Raw genomic sequence first — 18691 nt, 5'->3', positions numbered from 1 at the left:
TTTCACGACCACATCACTCAAGCTCTGAGCCGCTGTAATGAGCGAAAATAAAGCGGCGATGCCAGGCCCCGTGCAGCACATTTTTGTGCCTCGCTGCACAGGAGAAGAGCCCTGCAGAGACCCAGGAGATGGAAAGCAGGAGGCAAGCAGGAAGGAGGCTGCCTGCATTCTTTGCTTTTGGGTTTTTCCCCTTCCTTTTCTCCTCTCCCTCCATCCCTGTCTCTCGTCCCGTTAATGCAGGCAACGCCAAGGGACTCCAGCATCTTCCAGAGGCTCTGCACGAACGCCACAGTGCGGAGCTGTTATTGCAGAGATGACAGAAGAGGCAGGAAGAAGCCAGACGCAATGTTTAGCTCCGGGGTTGATTATAATGAAATAGGCAGCGTGAAAAAAAAAAATGAAAGAAAGAAAAAAAAAAAGATAAAAAGAGGCCTTCTAACTTCCAAAGCCAATTTGATGTGAATTGCAGAGCACGAGATACAGAGCCCCATGATGTCATTTATAGAGTCTGGCCTTTCCTGACTCTGGCTTTGCTTGCAGAGCAGCAGGACTTTGTAACTTCAAAGAGAATATCAAGTGCCTGGCACGCCGACTGCGAGAGACGCTGGCCCGCGCTCCGGGGAGGAGCGGAGACGTGGATCTCTGTCAAATGCTCCACGCTACGGAGATGCTGAGGGAGATGCGCTGCCTCCTTCCCCCAGTGCTTTCACCCCTTGGCTGCACGATCTCACAAAGCGGGTTAAAATGATAACTTGCAGTTCCCTCCCCAGCAGGAACCTTCCCGGTACGGATGCTGTGAGGCCGTACCGAGCAGAAGACACAGGAGCAGGGAGGTGATGGAGCAGAGGCTGAGATAAAGGCTCCCTTCCTGAATGCCTTATGCAGGTTTCGGCTGGTTCGACCTGCTTCAGGGGCAGCAGGGACCAGCAGAAGTCACTACTTACCGAGATAGCCCTGTGTTTTCTTCTGTAGTGCAGTGACGGGGCAGTCCTTGTGGGCCAGCAGGAGCTGCTTAAGTTGAGCAACTTCGTTCCTCAGTAGCGTGACTTCGTTCTGAGATGGAAACACAAGCACGGGGGTCTGCATCACTCATAGCCCTGACAGCAGCCTCTAGCAACAGCAGGACGATAATTCACGTGCCACGCAAGCTTACGGCTTGTTAGCTGCTTTGAGATGCCCCAGAGCAGCTAGCAGTTTCTGCCGACCAGCAGGAAAGCCCCTCGGGACGTTCTCCACCTAACCCTGGGCACACGTTTGCCCGAGCCCTCCTGCTAATGCCAACAGCTCGAGGCCAGCACGCTGCTGGCGCTGGGGGAGAGCTGAACAGAGCCCAGGGCTGAGCGGACGCTGATCAGCCTGGGGCCACCTCTGTCCCTCTGGAGCTGCACAGCAGCAGCAGCACAGGCTGCGACCACAACGGGCCATGCCAGGCTCTGGGGAACAGCAGAGCTCCTCCAGGCCCTCAGCACCCCCCTGAGCTGTTTCGTACGACAGGTGAAGGTGGTCGGACCTCCAGCTTTAACACGACCCATTTTATAGGTGAGGAACGGCAGCACAGAGGGAATAACTCACACGGAGCCCCGGCTATCTGCAGCAGCGCCTTGGTGCTCTGGGCATGCTAACCGCAGAGCCATCCTCCCTCCCCGGAGCCTCCCTGCTGCCAAGGAGAGCAGTTAACTGTCACCCAGCCCACTCCATAGTCCTCTGCCTTCTCTATGCAACTCCAAGCTAACCTTTCCTGAGTCTCCGAGCCTTTCACATTGACTCTGTGCCGTGAAAACAGGTCCGCTTCCCTACAAGCTTTGTGTAGCACATTATTCCCCTATTGAAATGTTTGAACAAACAGCTGAAACTCAGGCAATTGTGTTTCAAAGTTGCCCAAGGAAACAGTTTCTATAATTATCTTGGGAAGAGAATAAAAATACCATGATCAGTGCTATTGAAAAAATCCCGCTGCATGAGTCACCAGCAGCCAGGGGAAGAAAAAGCCCCGAATGGACACGAGTTCCATTTTTTGCAGACCAATCCTTGGCCAGTGCTGAGTGCATTAACAAGGGGGGCTAATTGCAAGGGGAGCGAAATTACGTTCAGCTGCCTGTGTTTGCAGATTTGCTGCACCTCTGCTAGGCAGGTGGAGGGGTGCAGCCAGAAAACCCCAGTTCTCCCTAAAAATCAGTCCGGCTGCAGCTGCTAAGCCCCCCTCCTCGCCCTTCTACCAGGTCCAACGTGCGGGGAAGGGAACCGGGGCTGCTTCTGCTGCCCCTGTGCCAGCAGAGAGCTCTTCCTCGCACAGGAGAGGTTTCAGCTCTGTAAATACAGCTGCTTCCTGAGGCCTCCAGCTCTGCTCCCGAGGCTGGCACCGCTCCTCGTGCTGCAGCGCCGCCTTGACGGGGCGAAGAGGCAGAGCCCTTGCAAGGGGACGGGGGGAGAAATAAGAGCACTGAAGGGCTCCTCCCTGGCTGGTGGGAGTGAAATGGCCCAGAGGCAGCAATCCTGCTCCAGAGAGCAGCACGCAAACGCCTGTTGGCTCCGCAGCACGGGGAAGACGTTCCCTCCGGAGCGACCGTCCCAGCGCCGCCGGGCTGGCGAGCGGCTGCGCTCAGCCTCCCCGGTTACATACTCACGCTCAGCTGGATGTTCTGGGTCGTGAGCTCCTCGGCTTTCTTCTCCAAGGAAGACACCCAGAGCTTGCGTTTCTGCCGGCAGCGGGACGCGGCGGCACGGTTGCGCTCCAGGAACCGCTGCCGGCGCTCGTCGGGGTCTTCGTCGACCGTGCGTCTCCGCCGCCCGCCGGTGCTGGGCGTGGGCTGGGCAGGGGAAACCTGGAGATGGGGCGAGGGAAAAGAGAGAGATGCTGAGAGGAAGCTCTGAGGCAGGAAGGCGGCTAACGCAGCCTGGTGTAACCTGGTTGTTTCCACTAGGGTTGGTAAAGAGGTCGGATCCTGCAGCTGGAGCAAAAAGGGATTTGCTTTCGCACGCTGCGGGGGGACCACGGGCAGCCCTGGCTGCAAGGGGGGAGCTGAACTGCTCTGCAAGCTTAAGGTGTGAATCCACCTGAGCTCCCTGAGATCCCAAAGCCAGTGGACGTGTGAACGTCAGGGCAATGAGTTAAATCCCAAACTCCTGCGTGGAGACGTTGAGGGCCCGGCCAGCTGATGGCACGTAGCCGAGAGCAGAAGCTTCCTCCCCTCCATGCCGAGGAGCTGATGCGGTCAATGACCACGGGCAGAGCAAAAGGCACGGCCTTCCTCCTCATTTCACTTAAGAGACTCGAAAAGGAACTTTGTGCCGCAGTGACTGGGGAGGTTCCTGCACAGCCAGCCCCTGCTCGTCAGCCGGCGGAGGGCGACTTCCAGCTGCAGGGCTGGGAGCGCGCGGCCCCGCTCTGACGCACGGCCCCGCTCGCGGTCTCCGTTCGGCCTCAGTATCTGACTGATTCGTTTCGAGCGGGCAATTTGCTTTAAAAATTCATTTGGGTTGAATTTTCCCTCAACGTCTTCAGCTCCACAAGCTCTCGGAGGCAAGTGGTAGAAAAGATTTCGTCACGCCGCACAATTTCCCGGTTTTATTTCGGGAGAACAAAGGAAAAGCCGGCGAGGGCAGAGGGTCCTGCAGACACAGCCTCGGCGGCGCTTCTGCAAGGGCTCTGTAATTACACTGCCACCGTCGGGGAGTGCAGTTACACTTCAGTACTCGCTGTCAGGCAGCATATGGATATTAAACTTTTGGAAGCCTATCTAACTGACAGAGCAGGTGGCGATCCTGATGGAAGGCTGGCATTTGGTGAGCTGGCAGGAGCCGGCGCAGTTGATTGCCTAAGAGGGGAGCATTTAACCCTAGTAATTGAGCAGGGAGGAAAGAGCAAAATATTCTTTCAAAACTCCAGACCTTGTCACGCAAATTAACATGTTGCTGAAGTTTTCTGCCCGGTGGTGTTTGAGAGCATTAGCGTTGAAGCGGCAGCGACAAAAAACAAGGTTTTTAACCCATTCTGCAAGCCAGGAAGCCGCAAGGTTTTCCTCCTCTTTCCCTGAAGCCCAGAACCTCCCAGCACGTCCAGCCCAGCCTCGCAGGCTGAGCAGCAGCAGACCTGTGGCTGAGCCGGGGAGGGGGCGTCGGGGTGCTGGACAAGGATCTGACTCTGCTCCGGGCGCGCGGTCACCATCGTGCTGGCTGAGCCCACCACCAGGTTGCTGCCGTTGAGCGAGGAAGACGCCGTCAAGCTGGCCTTCAGCCTCTGGTGAAGGAGAAAACGGGACATCAGCGGGGGTGATCTGCGTGCCGTGAAGGCTTTACCCCGCTCCAAATCCCACATGAGAGCCAGCCCCAAAGACAGGCAGCAGGGCCCGGCTCAGGCCCGAGCAGACAGGCGCCTGCACCCCAAAATTGCTCCTGCAGCTGGCGCCAGCCCACCCGCAGCTGGCAGGCTCTGCAGGACCACGGGCTCCAGAGCCCCAGCTGCCTCCGAGCACCAGGGGTGAAGAAGGAAGGGGATGGAGAAGGACGCAGGCACGATCACGGCCGTGTCTTGCACGTTCCTTCTCCAGGCAGCCACACGCAGGCCATGGGGGCAGGACGGCTCCGTTTCGGGCCTCGGACACCGTTTGAGATTTCCCACCCCACTCACAGCTCTGCCCGTGAACCCTGCAGACACCCAAACCAGGGCGGGGAGGGAGCAGCGACAACGCGGGGCGCACCGGGAACGGTGAGCAAGCACTGCCCGAAGAGGCAGCTCTGCAAATGCCTCCACCCCGTCTCAGACCCAAAACCGTGAGGTTTCATTGCTCTTTGTTCTGAAATTTAGGTTTGCTTCCTCCCTAGCTGTGGAAGAGCCAGCAGTGGAATTTTTTTTTTTTTTTAATTTTAAGGAGTCGACACAAAACCCCATTACCGGGATCCTTGGATTGCAGCACAACATCTCTCCTCTTGGCTCTGCCTCCTTCGAGCCCACCTCCAGCCCATCTGTTACCTTGGAACTGGAAGCGCCAGCTTTACAAAACAGCCGTGTTTAGGACGGGGCTGAGGTTTGTCTCGACAATAGCGTGTGCCTGCTCTGCCTGCCAGAGCCGCAGCGCTGATTAGTCTAATATTCCTGGTGGCATTTACAACACCTGCTCTCGGTGCGAGGCAGCGCTCCGGCGGCTGCGCGGGGTTTCAGACAAGCAGCAGCTCTTTAGGAAAGCCGCAGGGAAAAAGCCTCCAGACACCTTTTTCCGGAGGAGCCGGTGAAGATGGAGGGACGTCGACGTGACGCCCTCCCCGGCGTGTGTTCGGACACTTACCATTTTGGCTTCCGAGTGCACAGGAAGGCCCGATGGCGAGATGGACCCGCTGCTGTTGATGGGAGGCCCAGGAATACCGGGAATGTTGGGCACCATGGACATGGGCCGAGCCAGCTGTCGGGGAGGGAGCAACACGCGGGCGTGAGAAGCTGCGGCACTGCTTTCGGTGGCGAGCTCCGTGAGGTGGCTCTGTAATAACTCCCCAGCCGGGCGCATTTATAAAGCTTGACACACGTTCAGCATTTAACTGCTGCCATCAGTTACGTCTGCTGTCACCGAAGGCCAGCAGCCACCCCTTTGGTGGCCACGCCGGCTGCTGAAGAATTGCCCAGCCACGCCAGCCCGGCGCTCGGGACAGGAAGAAGGGTGGCCCGAAGCCTCCCTCCTTTCTCTCCTTGGAAGGCTTTTCCTCACCAGAAAACGAGTGCAGATGGACAGGGAGGGAACGAGAACCCCGCTGGTTCTCTGCCCAGCTCTGCTGCAGAGCTGCAGCAACACCAGGGGTAAAAGCATCCCCTCTTCCTGAGCCGGGTTAGCTTCCTACAGAGCCTAAAAAAACCCCACCAGGGTTTGCAGTTGCGCTCACAAGCCGCTCAGGTACGCTGCTGCAAAGTGCCACAAATGCAAGCCTTGTTCCCAGCGAGCAGGGAGGTGTGAAGATGTTTCCGTGCCCGCAAGCTACGCCGAGCTGCCTGTGCATCTGCCTCTTTTGACGTCAACGTTCCCGTTACCTGAGGCAGAGGGTTTGGGCCATTACTCACTCCAAAGCCAAAAGACGTGCCCAGCAGGACGGGCAGGATTCACGCAAGCTGCCTGGTAGGGAGCTGAAACGCTCCGAAGACCTACGAGCCACCCACCAGGCAAATCTGCTCATGAATTTTGGACCACAGAAAATTCTCTGTATGCAAAAAGCACAACCCGCAAGGCTAATATTCCAACAGCACTTTAGCACGGTGGCGAGGCCGGGGTGGCTTTCCTGGCCTGCAAAGACCAACATGTTCCCTGCAAGCTCGAATGGTTTCAATTGAGGCACGCTGTTCCAAATGGAGGCAGCTAATCAGGGATCCTACAGTTCCCAGCCCTGGATCAATGGCATGAGCCATCTGTCTGGGCATGGCTTTGTTTTTTTCCAGACTTATTGCCCTCTAGTGTGATCGACACGTTATTACTACCTTGCCAGAGCTGGCCCCCCTCCTACTCCTCCTCTTCAAGTCTTATCTTGCACAGAGGGGGAGAAATATTTTCATTTTTGCAAAATGGATCTGTCTGTACGTATTTGGCAGGGGGAAAAACTCCGTCCCCTCCTCTCTCTCGCAGAGCTGTGCTGGAAGTGTCTCTTACCGATATCACAGAAGGCATCTGCACAGGAGGGCCTGGGAGGACAGGCATGGTCTGCCCGTTCGGAAGCTGCACGACAAGCGGAAGGGAACCTGTGGGCGACCTGGAGAAACAATTCAAGCTCTCGTGGATTATTTCAAGGTTATATTTCATTATTACATTACCCCAGCAGCCCCACGAGCTCAGGGGCAGAAGCACCAATTCTGGTCAGCGACTCTGGGCCGATTCTCCTCTTCCTGAGGGGCTCACTCTGACCTGGGGGTGAGCACACGTTAGGGGAACCCAGCCTGCTGCACACCGGTGCACAGCAGCCAGCACGTGCCAGCGTCAACGGCGCCGTGACCCAGCACCAATGCTGATGGTCCGCGGCACCGTGCGCCCTGCTCAACCCCTGGGCGCGTGCTGGCCAACCGAAACTCCACGGCTGCCAAAGCCCGGAGGTTTGGTGGCCACCTGAATACAGAGAAGGGCACATCCAGCCGCTGCTGCCTGGGGCTGGGGCTCTCCAGAGCTGCTGCAGCCGCTCCCTGGGGAGCCCGAAGTGCTCCAGCGGGCAGAGGGGTGGGCTGGGCAGCAGCCCCTGCCTCCTGCTCGCTTCTCGGCCCCTGAGCCACATCTGCTGGGCTCCCACGGCAGGGCTGAGCTTCCCGTTAACGCTTCTGACTCTTACGGCTCCAGAGAAAACCTCCTCGATACGGAGCCGGCGTGGGGCTGGTTCGTGTCTGCCTGAGAAATGGCTCTGGGGAAAAAACGGGGACGGGCCCCATCGCAGCAGGCTGGGGAGGGGGCGACCCCGCCAGGGCTGGTGGTTACAGATGACAAATGCCCAGAACTTTTTCCCTTGCAGATCTCTCTGCAGCGAGAGGTGATGGTTGTGCGCGTGCTGACAAAGAGGCGCCCGCGTCCCTGCCTCCATCTCAGAGTGCTGCCAAACCTGCCATGCTCAGCCTGCGACCCTCCAGACCCAGCCTGCCCTAGGAAAGGGGAGGAAAAATCAGAGCTGCTCTGCTCTGGCTGCCGGGGAGAGGAAGGAAAGGGTCCCTGCCAGAAAGGGCTGCTTCTCCTGCTCCTCCTCGCTTCACGACGGCGCCACGGGGAGCCGAGTGGAGGCAGAGACGAGCCAGGAGGAGAGCAGAGCTGCTGGCAGCCTGGCTGGGGGGGAGCAGAGGGGAAGAAAAAAAAGCCCTGCTGCTGCCTCCTCCTCCTCCTCCGAGCCCAGGGAAGGGGGCAGAGGAGGCTGGGCTGCCTGCGACCTCGGAGGAAGCTGGCACGGAGTCGTAGCAGGGTGGGGAGCCGCAGGGAGCGCGGCTCAGAGCGGGGAGCTCGCCACGCCAATAACTCAGGCTGGAATTTTTAAGGCTGCCCTGGGACCGCGAACGCTCGGCTCTCATTCATTTCTATTGGGCATCCCAAATCCTCCAGGCTGCTCTGAAAAGCCCAGCCTAACAAGGCGAGTTACGGGGAGGTCACAGCCTCCCCTCCATCTCTGTCACGCCGACAACCCCACCGCGTCTGCAGCAGCCCTAATGCAGGGACCCTCGTTAAAGCTTCAGCCTGACCCCCCCATGGAGCCTGCTTCAGCTCCAGGAGGGATCTAGCCCCGCGAGCTGCAAAGGGCACACGAAATCCCATTAAAAGTCCAGCTCCCCCCCAGTTCTGATCTTCTCGTGTCTCCAAGCGAGGGGGGGCTCGGTGCCAAACGGCCCCGTGAGCCTCTGCCCGTGCTGGGTTACGGGGGGGGGTTTAAGGCCCTTTCGGAACCCCAGGACAATCACTTAACCCCTTAATGCCTCAGGACAGGATTTAAAACTTTCCGTCAGGAAGCCTGGATTGATGGTGCCAAGGGGTCAGAGCGAAAACACACACAAAAATATGAAGTGACAGCCAAAAAAAAAAATGGCCTGGTTAATGCAAGGAGCCAGCCTCCACCAAGGGCAATTAGAAAGAGGCCAGGAGCACGGCAAGAAAGCAGCATCCTGACACCAAAGAATAGAAGTGGGGCTAAAGAGCCGTCTCCTGAGGGCTCATTGTGATGGGCTTCCTGCATCCTTCGGGCTCCTTCCTTTCATGTGCGGGGCCAGAGCTGCCTCACCGAGGGCTCCGGAGCCTCCGATCCCGATTGCTACGGGGGCAAGGAGGAGCAGGTCATTACATCTGCCGAAACAAACAGCTCCCGAGGCAGAAGCTGACCACGAAGGAGGCCAGCAGGTTGGAGACGGGGTTACACGTCAGTGGCCACGGCTGTCTGAGGAAATCCCAAAGCCATTAAAGGAGCAGACGATTTCCTTGCCGAGCTCTCCGCTCCGCACCAGGCTGGAGGAGCGACCCGGGAGTCCCCCGGCCGGCCACGCTCCCATCACAGACACCAAGCATCGTGTCAACGTGTTTGGGGACTGGGCTTCATTTCTCCCCGCGGTGCCTTCTGCCTCGTTTCGTTCCGCTACGACAATTAGTTCCCGCTTTCTGCACTTACACCCCATCCTGCTCGTGCAGGCAGCGCCGCAACGAGGCCCTTATGCCCAAGCAGCCGCAGCAGGGGGAATCGTGGCACCTCAGCTGTGCTGGCAATCAAGGAACTTATTTAGGGACCTAATTACCGCCCAGGAAGCTTGACGGTACGGGAGGAAAACCTCGGTGCAGGTCTCCCTCCTCCGTACTTACCCGAGCTGCCTGTTGGAAGGGGGAGCCTGGGTGATGACGGAGGTTGGGGACGGCAGCGTTGGGTGCAGGGGGTCGTAGCCCAAGTGCAGAGGCAGCGAGCCCGGGCGCACGATGGTTGGGGTGGGCGTAGAGACGATGACGGGCTTGGAGGCGATCTCCTAAAGAGAGGACCGACGGACAAAAGGAGTCGTGCCGTTACCTGTCAGGCTGATAATTGCCCGGCTGCCCCTTCCAGCCGCCCTCCGACGGCTTTAAGGACATTTAGTGACAATTAGGGGAATTCTGTGTCACAGGAGCTGAGGCACGGAGGGGAGCCACGTACCCAAAGGCACACCGAGCTGGTGTCAGTGCGGGGAACGGGGCAGGGAAATTCAGACTCCTACTGCCTGCAGCAGCCGCTGGGAAATAATCCCCCTCCCCGAAATAATCCCGAATCCTCTCCGAATTGCCACCCCGGCCCCAGCTGGGAAATAATCCCCCTCTCCGAGATAATCCCCCTCTCCGAATCACCGCCCCATCCCAGCTAACGTCCCTACAGTGGGAAGTTATCCGGATGGAGACCGTGTCACCCGGGCTCATCTCCTGCTCCCAATCACCAGCCAAAGCCCCTCTGGGTGCCAGGAGCCAGGCTCGGGGAGGATGCTGAGCTCCTGCAGCACTTTCTCCCAGCCAGAAGAGCGTTCCCAGTGTTACCCCGGGGTACGCAGCAAGGTTTTCTTCATTAGCCAAATCCACACGGAGATTTAAGTGCAGGAAACGTGTATTTGAGGAGCTGGGGGGGGCGGAAAGAGGGGGGGAGCTTTTCTCTTTGTTTCTCAAATGAGACGAGAACCTCACAAGCCCAAATCACAGCCAAACGGAGCGGAGAAATGGCTCGCTTTCCTCCGGGGAAGGAGGGAACGACACCTCCGCAGGGCACACTCTCGGAAACTTACCTTCTCCTTGCTCTGCGGCGACGGCGGGTTAGAGGCAGGACTGTCTGGGGGGGAAGAGTCCACCTCCACCGGCTCTTCCTCCTTTATTTTGATGTCTGGGGTTGAGGGCAGAGACATGTCCAGGGCTCCAGCGCTCTGCGGGAAAAGCAGCCCCGGATCGAAAGGACAATTAGCTCACATTGTTTGTGAAACATTCGGCCGGTCCCAGAGGAAGAGCTACGGCTCTGAGCCCCGGCCAAATTATTATTATTTATTTGTGCTGAAGGAGCATCTGGGAGCCCGGAGCGGAGAGCGGTGCCGCGCCGCGCTGGCCCCGTCCAAGCAGAGACGGAGGCCTAGGCAAGACGGTCTCTGCCCCAGATGGCACCATTTTGTGGTTTCTCAGTAACACAGACACGATTCTTTCCACCGGGCTTTTTTTTTTTTTTGCCTTTTTTTTTTTTCCCTAAAAGGGCTCCGCTAAGGAGAACAGGTAACAAAGCCAAACGCCTGCGAGTTACAGAAGGCACTTTCATTCACAGAAGAGCTGTAAAGCATTGTATAAATCAGCCTGAATTATTTTACTACCTGATTATCAAAAGCAAACAAAGAGCCATGCAAGTTATTAAATATCTATGAGCGCCCCATTAAAATAAAACCCAACCATATGCCTGGAGCTGGCAGCCTGCCACCCCCCTGGGTTCCAGCAGTGCCACGTGCCCCGTTTTAACCGGCCGACGGCTTGCTGGGGACGGGACGAGGGCAGGGTGACAACAAGGTGACACCGAGCTCTTCCCTCCCCAGACTGGGGGGAAGAGAAGAGCTGGGAGGAGACGGCGTGCCGGAGGAAGAAGCAATGGAGTGAGGACGACGGCCGCAGGATGGGCTCACAAATCACCCCCCCTGGCTGGGGCAGGAGAAACTCCACCTCCATCGGCGCTGACGGCCGTTTGTCCGAGCTGCAATCCCTCCCGGCGCTTTGCTTCGCTTGCCCGACCGCTGACAGCTCGTCCTAGCGTCTAACCTAAACCTCCCCTGCATTTTAAGTCTCGTGGAAGGAGGGAAAATTGCAGCGAGGGGGTAAATCCGGGCGGCTGCTCTCTGCTTGCAGTGATTTACGCAGGAGCTCTGCTCGGGGTCCCCGCGGTACCCTGTTACCTGCCCTCTTAAGCAGAGATGCAGCACTGGGAAGCACAAAGGAGAAGGGATTAACATGCAGGGAAGTTTCAAGCCGCTTAAAGTGCCTCCAGGGAAGCCCCTGCTGTGCCTATGTTTTTAATTAACGTGCTGGTGTCGAGACCACCCTTGGAACCGGAGGACAAAACACAACAGCAGCGACTGGGCTGGACGCGGCCAAATGTTCAAAGCATCCCAGAAATGCAGCAGGCAGCTCTGGCCAGGCTCAGGGAGTGACAAGCCATCTGGGCCCGGGGCTCTCGCGTGTGCAGAGATTTTCGGGGAGGGATAAGAATGCTTTCCCTACGCCCGAAACCACCCCCAAGCTTCAAGCCGCCGCGTTCGCCGGGCTGCTGGCGGAAATATTTTGACTGCAGTCATCCTAAAGCAAAAAAAAAAAAAAAAAAAAAAAGAAGGCAAAACATCCAAGAGCCTAAAGGGTCTTAGCTGCAGCTATTAGGTAGCGGAGCACAGGATATGGGTGGTCTTCCATATAAAACGACTGGCTAGACTGTGGGCTGCTCAGCCATTTCTACGTGAAACCACAAACGAAAAGCTACCTTCTCCCAGCGCTCCCGGTCTGGGCTGCCGAGAACAAAAGGCAGGGAATTCAGAGCATAAAATGCCCCGGCAAGGCCCTGCAGCATACCAATGAGAGAGATCAATTTCTGCTTTAAAGAGCCCTGTTATTAGGAGAGCGGGGAAGGGGAGGGGGGGGAAGACAGTTTTCGGTTTTAATTCTGAATTCCTCCGTTCCCCATCTCGGCGAAGATTTACGCGGCTCTGCTCCCGCAGTTTATTTCCGAGCAGCGCCGCTGACTGCGAGCGTATGTACATCCATACATCAATTTAGTAAATGTATGTGCCAGCCCCAGAGCCCGGTCTGCATCTGCTGCTCCTCCGATCCTGGAGAGGCGGGGGGGGGGAAATGTCCTTAATTAGCTGCTATCTGACGAGATCCCGTTGTCCTTCAGACCCGGGGTTGGCAGGGGCAGCCTGAATCGATACTGCTTGCATATGAGGGAGCTCTTTGTTAGGAAAAGCCTCTCTCCTGCGCGGAGCCCCTCTCTCTGTTTGCAGTTCAGACGCCGCGAGCTCCGTGCCCTTGCAGGGAGCACAGGAGGAGCAGTCGGGGGGCCACGGCTGCACCTTAAAGGCAGCAGCACCAAGGACCCCGATCCCCAAGGGAATTTGGCTCAGACCCCGAGCACTACACAGTCCCGGCCTTTTCCTGCATCTCCTTCCCAAGGTGCAAGGTATTTGGGGTACTGCCCTTTTTCATTTTTGGAAGTGAAAAGCCGAAGGAATAATAAACCATTAAAACCCGCTCTAACCGGGCCTCGGATTGCAGGCCTGCCAGCCAAAGTCACCCGAGTTAAAAAAATAAAGTCCTGCGTGAGCCAGCATATTAAATCCGAGACCGTGCTGCGCCATATGCCTTCCATCAGACCAGCTCCATCCCCCCAGCCCCGAAATACCGCACGGCTCGGTTTTAGGGTAGCGGTGGCGGCCTTCGCCTCTTGCCTTTTTCTCGTCATCCTCCGCGGCTTTCTTGAACTCGTGCTCGAAGGAGCTGGCCAGCTCGTTGAAGAGTCCCACCTCTTCGCAGTTCTTCAGGAACCGAGTCGGGGTCGGGGTCTGATCTGTTCGGGTGGCAACACGGAGCAGCGGTCAGAGAGAGGCCAGAAAATCCCCCGGACCCCCTTCACCCTCTCCGGGGATGCCCAAAATACGTGGCCTCTGCTTTGCAGAAGCCTGGCTGCTTTTCTGCTAAGGTGTGTGTCGTGTCTGCAAAGCAAGGGTACAACTCGGGAAGAGGAAAAGAATTTCTCGTTGATTTTGTTTCGCTGGTAAATGGTGCTGGGAAATGAATCACTGCGGCGTGCAGCGATTTCGGTGGGACTCCTGCCCGGGTGCTGTCCCGTCCCTCCCGTCCCGGGGTTTTGCCCGTTCTCAGCTGAAATGCTACTGCAAGGAAGGGAAAATAGCGGGGTTTGGTCTCCCTGAACGGGCAGACCTTTAAAACACGGGGGGATCAGAGGAGAAGCGGCCCAACGGAGCGGCCCCACGGCTGACGCGATCGCGGAGCACGAAGGCGCATCCCAGGACGGACGTGGGAGTGCTGATCGTCACCACCGCTGCCCAAAGCGATTCCCACGGGGCCCGTTTTCCACCCTATTAACACGTCGAGTCGTGATCCCTCTGGCCATCGCCCAGGCCGTAAAGCAGGCAGGAGGCTCCCGGCTCCCGGCGCTTCCCCGAGACGTGAGGTCGGGAGCCCCGGTACGGCAGGAGCCGGCTGGCCGAAAACTTCACACGTTTGTGAGCACAAAGGGGATCCCCGGGACGGCTCCCCCTGACCTCCCCGCCTAAAACGTGGGCTGCTTGGCACCGGCTGAGGGCAGCGGCCGTGCTCGAGCCGCAGAAAACCTCCCGTTTGCTTTTACACCGGCCAGCGGTGGAGCCCCCCCCCCCCCCGCAGCCTTTGGCGATCACTTCGCCAAAGCGGGTTTTGTTCCCAGGCTGACTTCAACCCCTGCCTGCTCGGCTTGGTAATAAAGCCCAGGCCTCCTCCGAGCGCACTCCGCTTCCCCCCCAGATCTCTCTTCATTAAGCCACGAGACTTCGTCAACTGGAGCTCTCGGCGGGAGGCTGCTTTTCCAGGGCTTTTAGGGCTCTCGCGGCTCTTTTCGGACCGTTCCCCGTTTAGCAATGTCCTTCCGAGAAGTTTCCACGATGCCGCCGAGCGAAGCGGCGCCACCTCCCTCGTCCTACCCGTGTCCCCCTCCTACCGCCGGGAGCTGCAGCAGCTCAGCACCCCAGAAGTGCACGTTCCCACCCAAATCCGCCCCTCTGCTGTAACGGGCGGAGGGGGAACGATCCTTTTTACGGCTCCCTTCAGCCCAAGGGGCGCTGAAATCCCGCTGAAATCCTGCTCCTTAACGCGTGGGCTGCTGCCCTGGGCTCAGCACAAAGCAGGAGGGAGGGAGAGAAGGAGAAAACCCGCGGACAAAATGGTGGCTTTGCAACAGGAGGGATGCCTGTGTTAAATGGGCTGGGCTCGTGCTGACCACAGCTAAATATTTTTTATTATTTTTTTTTTTGTCTTTGCGATTTACCCTGGAGCAACCCATTGAGCATCAGCCAAGAAAAGCTCTGCTGGGGGCGTGTGTCTCCAACAGCCCTCGCTGCCGTTCCTTGTGCTAAATCCCCCCCAGTTTCATCCCCCTGCCCTGGGTTTTACCCTTAAGGGTTTGCACCCAGGAGAAGCAAACACCTTCGGGAGCGGCAAAGCTGAGGGCTTTTAATGGTGGGCTTCAGGGGGAGATGGGGCTGTGATCCCCCTCTGCTCCCGACCTCCTGGCCAGCTCCCGCCTGGGCTTAGCAAGCAGAAGGGAACCCACCCCCCCGGCACCCTCCCGAGACAGGGGGCGAGCTGAAGGAAAGCTCATCTTTAGGAGCCTAAGGACTCTTCAAGCCCGTGCCCCCCAAAATTTTCATCATCAACTCCCGTTAGCCTGATCCCATTTGAAACGACTTCTCCTTTCACCAGGGGGGAACACAAACCCTGCTCCGTTTATTGAGCCCGAAAGAGGAGCCCGACAAGGCAGGAGACGATCTGTAAGTGGCAGTGATCTGCTGCCAGACAATACACTTTTTTTTTTTTTTTTCCTCCCCCCCAATCTTATAAAGGCTGCATTGACCGCGCGCTGCCAGAGCGCCTCGGTCGGGCTCTGCAAACGCGCTCTCGGCAGTAGCCGGAGCACTCGGCGGCGTTTTAATTTATTAACTGCTGGCCCAAAAGCTCAAGGAAATTGACACCTGGGCTGAGGGGAGGAACCTGGGTTTGTCAGATTTGGTTCATCGTCCTCAAAGCACACGCAGAAACGTGAAAGACCTTTTTGTCCATAAATCTTCCGGGCTTAATAAAAAGGGTGAGAGCTTAAAAAAAAAAAAAAAAAGGCAAAAAAAAAAAAAAGGCAAACAAAAAACCCCCCACAAAACCTGATACTACCATAAAATAAAGAAAAAAAAAAAAAAAGAAACTTGGAAGCCTCTGGCTTTCCTTTCCTCCTGATTAAATGCAGATCACAAGAGCTTTTTATGGGAGGTAGGGACGTTTTTCAGTGCATCTGGTCCCCGGTATTAATCTTGCAGTCATGCTATATTAATGTGCACCATTTTCCGAGTTGGCCTGGATTGAACGCCGCATACCTGCTATGATGACTGAGTCGGTTCGAGCAGGGCCGAATTTCAATGTCATCTCATGCTTGTGTTTATGAACCGCCAGGTGGTCCTCGTTTGTAAACCTCTGAAATGAAACAATTTAGAAAATGGTGAATAAATGCATTTTGGGTTTTACGGTACATCCTGCAGCAGGCTGGGGGGGGGGGAGAGAGAGCCGCCCGGAGAGCGACTGTAACACAATTGCTGCCGAGCGTTAAGCAAAACCAGAGCGGGACAGATTGTTGGAGAAGCGGGGTGTGAACACAGCGCTCCAAACCGAAAAGCCATTAGGCGGCCTTCTGGCGGACGGGGGACAAATATTTTGAATAATCCATTTTTTTTATTTTTTTTTTAAGCGGCGGGGCTGCGCCGGTGGCTGCAGCCGAGCTCGGAAATGCAAACGGTCGCCGCCGCCGCCGCGCCGCTCGGCGAAACGTGCCGCTCGATTGCTGGCTGATGGAGGGATGAATTAGGGGAATTAGGGGTCAATCAGCTTTTTTTTTTTTTTTTTTTTTTGGGCAGAGCTGGCACCAGGGCGGCCGTTCAGCCCCGGGGCTTTACGGCGCGGGACGGACGCGGCTCTTGGTGGTGGTGCCGTGCCGAGATGGGGGCCGCCCTTGGCGTGCCATAAAAACGCCGCCTGAAATTCCACCTGCGGCAGGATCCTGGGCTGAAAAACCCCGCTTTTGGGCCGTAATTTCGGGAACCCCGCAGGGCCGGGCGCGGCCGCTGGAAAGGCAGACAAAAGGGCTCGCCGCCATCAGCGTCGCCCGGCTCTGCGCCGCGCGAGGCGGAGGGAGCAGGGGAGAGAGGCAAGGACAGAGTTAAAGCAAATAATAATCAAGAGCCGAGGATGGATTGCGCCTCTCCTAACAGACTGCGACAAAGCGCGAGGCGGAGGGCACCGCACGGGCCGTGCTGCAGGATTTTTACGCAGCCAGCAGCCGTGCAGCAGCGGGCTGGCCGTATTTTTTTTTTTTTTTTTTCTCGTTTCTAGAAAGAGCTGCTGCCGCGGCGAAGAATTTCCGCCCTTTCCCCCTTCCTTTTTTTTTTTTTTTTCCTCGCACCACCCCAAAGCCACCTGTTTGGGTGAATTAGCTCGAGCGTGACACCCCGCTTCGCCCTCTCCCCCCGATGCTTATTTAGGACTCGATTTTTTGCTCGGGCAAAGCCGCCTTTCCCGCGCTGGGAGCTGCCACCCCGGTGCCAGCAGAGGCGAGGGGCGGCCCTGCCGAGGCATCGGGTGCCTCCGCGCGCATCCCACCCGTCTTCCCCTTGGGTACAGCACCAGGCCCGTTCTGCAAAGCAGCCTTAAAATATGTTACGGCAGGCAGGTCCGTAAGGCTTCTGACGGTGACTCGTAACCGGGGCTCGAATTAAAAGAGGTCAGAGCTTTTACACCCTTGCAGGCAGCTCAACAAAGAGGTTTTTGCCTGCTCAACCCCGGGTGCGCACGCAGAGGCTTTCCCGGTCGCTGCTCCCCGCAGCTAAACCTTAAATCCCACTTCCCAACAGTTTTTGCTAAAGACCCACACACGCTTCTGCCCGGTTTCTTTTCTCCACGCTCCCAGAAGCTTCGGCAAAACCTCGGCCCCAGCTCCAGCCCCGATGCGACTCGTTTCCAAACGGCGTCACAAATCTCCGCGCCGCCAAAGCGCGGCCGAACAAAGGAGAGGAGCGAGCGAAGCGCAGCCCCGGGGTGGGATTTTGAAGCCGCTGCCGCCGCCGTTTCGCCAAGGGAGCCCAAATTTGCAGCCTCGTTTTTGCCATAAAGCGCTGGCGGAAGGGGGGACGCGGGGAGGAAGGGTTGGCACCGGCACTTTGTCACACTTTTGGCCCAAAAGCGCCGGCTGCCAGCCCCCGCTCGACGCGCTGACGAGCCGTTATCGGAGGAAAAAGGGTGGGTTACGGTAAGCGGAGGAGAATAAATCAGGATTTTTTTGCGAGGACGGAGGAGCAGCCGGTTCCCGATGAATATTGAGCAGGCAGGCGGCCGCTACGCCGGCAGCGGCTCCAAATGCTCAACACGCAGACACGGGGGGAAAAAAAAAAAGGAAAATGAAGAAAATGCCCAGTTCTCCCATTTGGGTTTGTGCTAGGTAAAGAAATGAGATTTTCAAGGCAAGGAAGGGGTGAAGAGGGCCACTTTCCCCCCCCCCACGTCCTCCCCAGCAGCCCTGGCTCCAGCAAGGGGCACGTTTCAGCCCGGACTTGGCAGCGTTGGTACCGCTGAATTTATTTTAATCTTTCATTTTGCTCCGTGCAGGATTTTTTTTTTTTTTCTAGGGCACTTTTGCTGCTTTCGGCGCGCGTTACAGCTCTATTTAACATCTTTATGTGGTCTTACTAGCTGCGGAGCTCTCTCTTTCTCTGCACAGAAATGCTCACAGACACAATATATCTTTCTACATACATTTCCAAACGCCGAAACCTAGAGGCTGAGTCTGGCACTTCAGTTCTAAATCATGTCATTTTACACAGAGAAGAAAGCAGGGGGGAGAGCGGGGGAAAGAAGGAGGGGGGATAGGAAAGAAAAAAAAAAAAGGGCGAATGAGTTAAAGCCACAGCACCGGCTTTAATATTTAATCTCCTTCCATCAGCAGCTGACATATAGCAGCGTTATTTCAGCCTGCTAGTTTGCGGGTGTCTGAATTAAAAAGAAGATGTAGGCTGTAAACTCTTTGGGGCGAGGGACAGCCGCGCGGAGCTGAGGACGCCGCGGCCGCCTCCGCGGCGTGCATCGGCCCCGAAAGCAGCGACCCTGCGAGCGGCGGCGGTGTAAAATCTGATCTGAACGCCGCACACAGCCCCCATTTCAGCTCTTCTCTCCCCCTGCGATGGCTCTGGGAGCTCTGGCCGCTGCCTTCGGTGCGAGGGCTGGAGCACGCCGATGGCATTTGGGGTTTGGGTAAACACGGGGCCGAGTTTATTTACCCAAGAGACAGTCCCAGCTTTTTGGAGAAAACAGATTTGAGGCAGATTAAGGCTGGACAGTCTGCATTCTTTACCCAACAGGCTGTGACAGCTCGATGAATAAGCGTGCTCATTTAAAAATCTTTATTTAATAGGGCACAATACTTCCAGCTGGACCGA

At 57.0% G+C, this 18691-nt stretch overlaps 1 protein-coding gene across 15 annotated transcripts in view; it reads right to left on the bottom strand.

Moving 5' to 3' along the window:
- LOC308184092 (cyclic AMP-dependent transcription factor ATF-7) overlaps positions 1-18691 on the bottom strand; it is a 67707-nt gene that overhangs the window by 6671 nt on the left and 42345 nt on the right. For 13 of the 15 annotated variants that reach the window (XM_080570831.1, XM_080570823.1, XM_080570835.1 and 10 more), the window contains 9 exons: positions 15587-15683; positions 12896-13014; positions 10217-10351; positions 9282-9439; positions 6624-6723; positions 5283-5396; positions 4091-4237; positions 2625-2822; positions 945-1053 (listed from right to left, as the gene is read on the bottom strand). In XM_080570831.1, the coding sequence (XP_080426957.1) occupies positions 945-1053; positions 2625-2822; positions 4091-4237; positions 5283-5396; positions 6624-6723; positions 9282-9439; positions 10217-10351; positions 12896-13014; positions 15587-15683 (1177 nt within the window). Of the gene's footprint in view, positions 1-944; positions 1054-2620; positions 2823-4090; positions 4238-5282; positions 5397-6623; positions 6724-9281; positions 9440-10216; positions 10352-12895; positions 13015-15586; positions 15684-18691 lie in introns of all 15 variants that reach the window. The other 2 variants (XR_013942577.1, XR_013942578.1) reach the window with 1 other exon arrangement.

This window comes from Anser brachyrhynchus (genome assembly GCF_964034855.1).
Source record: "Anser brachyrhynchus genome assembly, chromosome: 29".
NCBI classification, from domain to species: Eukaryota; Metazoa; Chordata; class Aves; order Anseriformes; family Anatidae; genus Anser; species Anser brachyrhynchus.
This window is presented reverse-complemented; position numbering and strand designations above follow the sequence as displayed.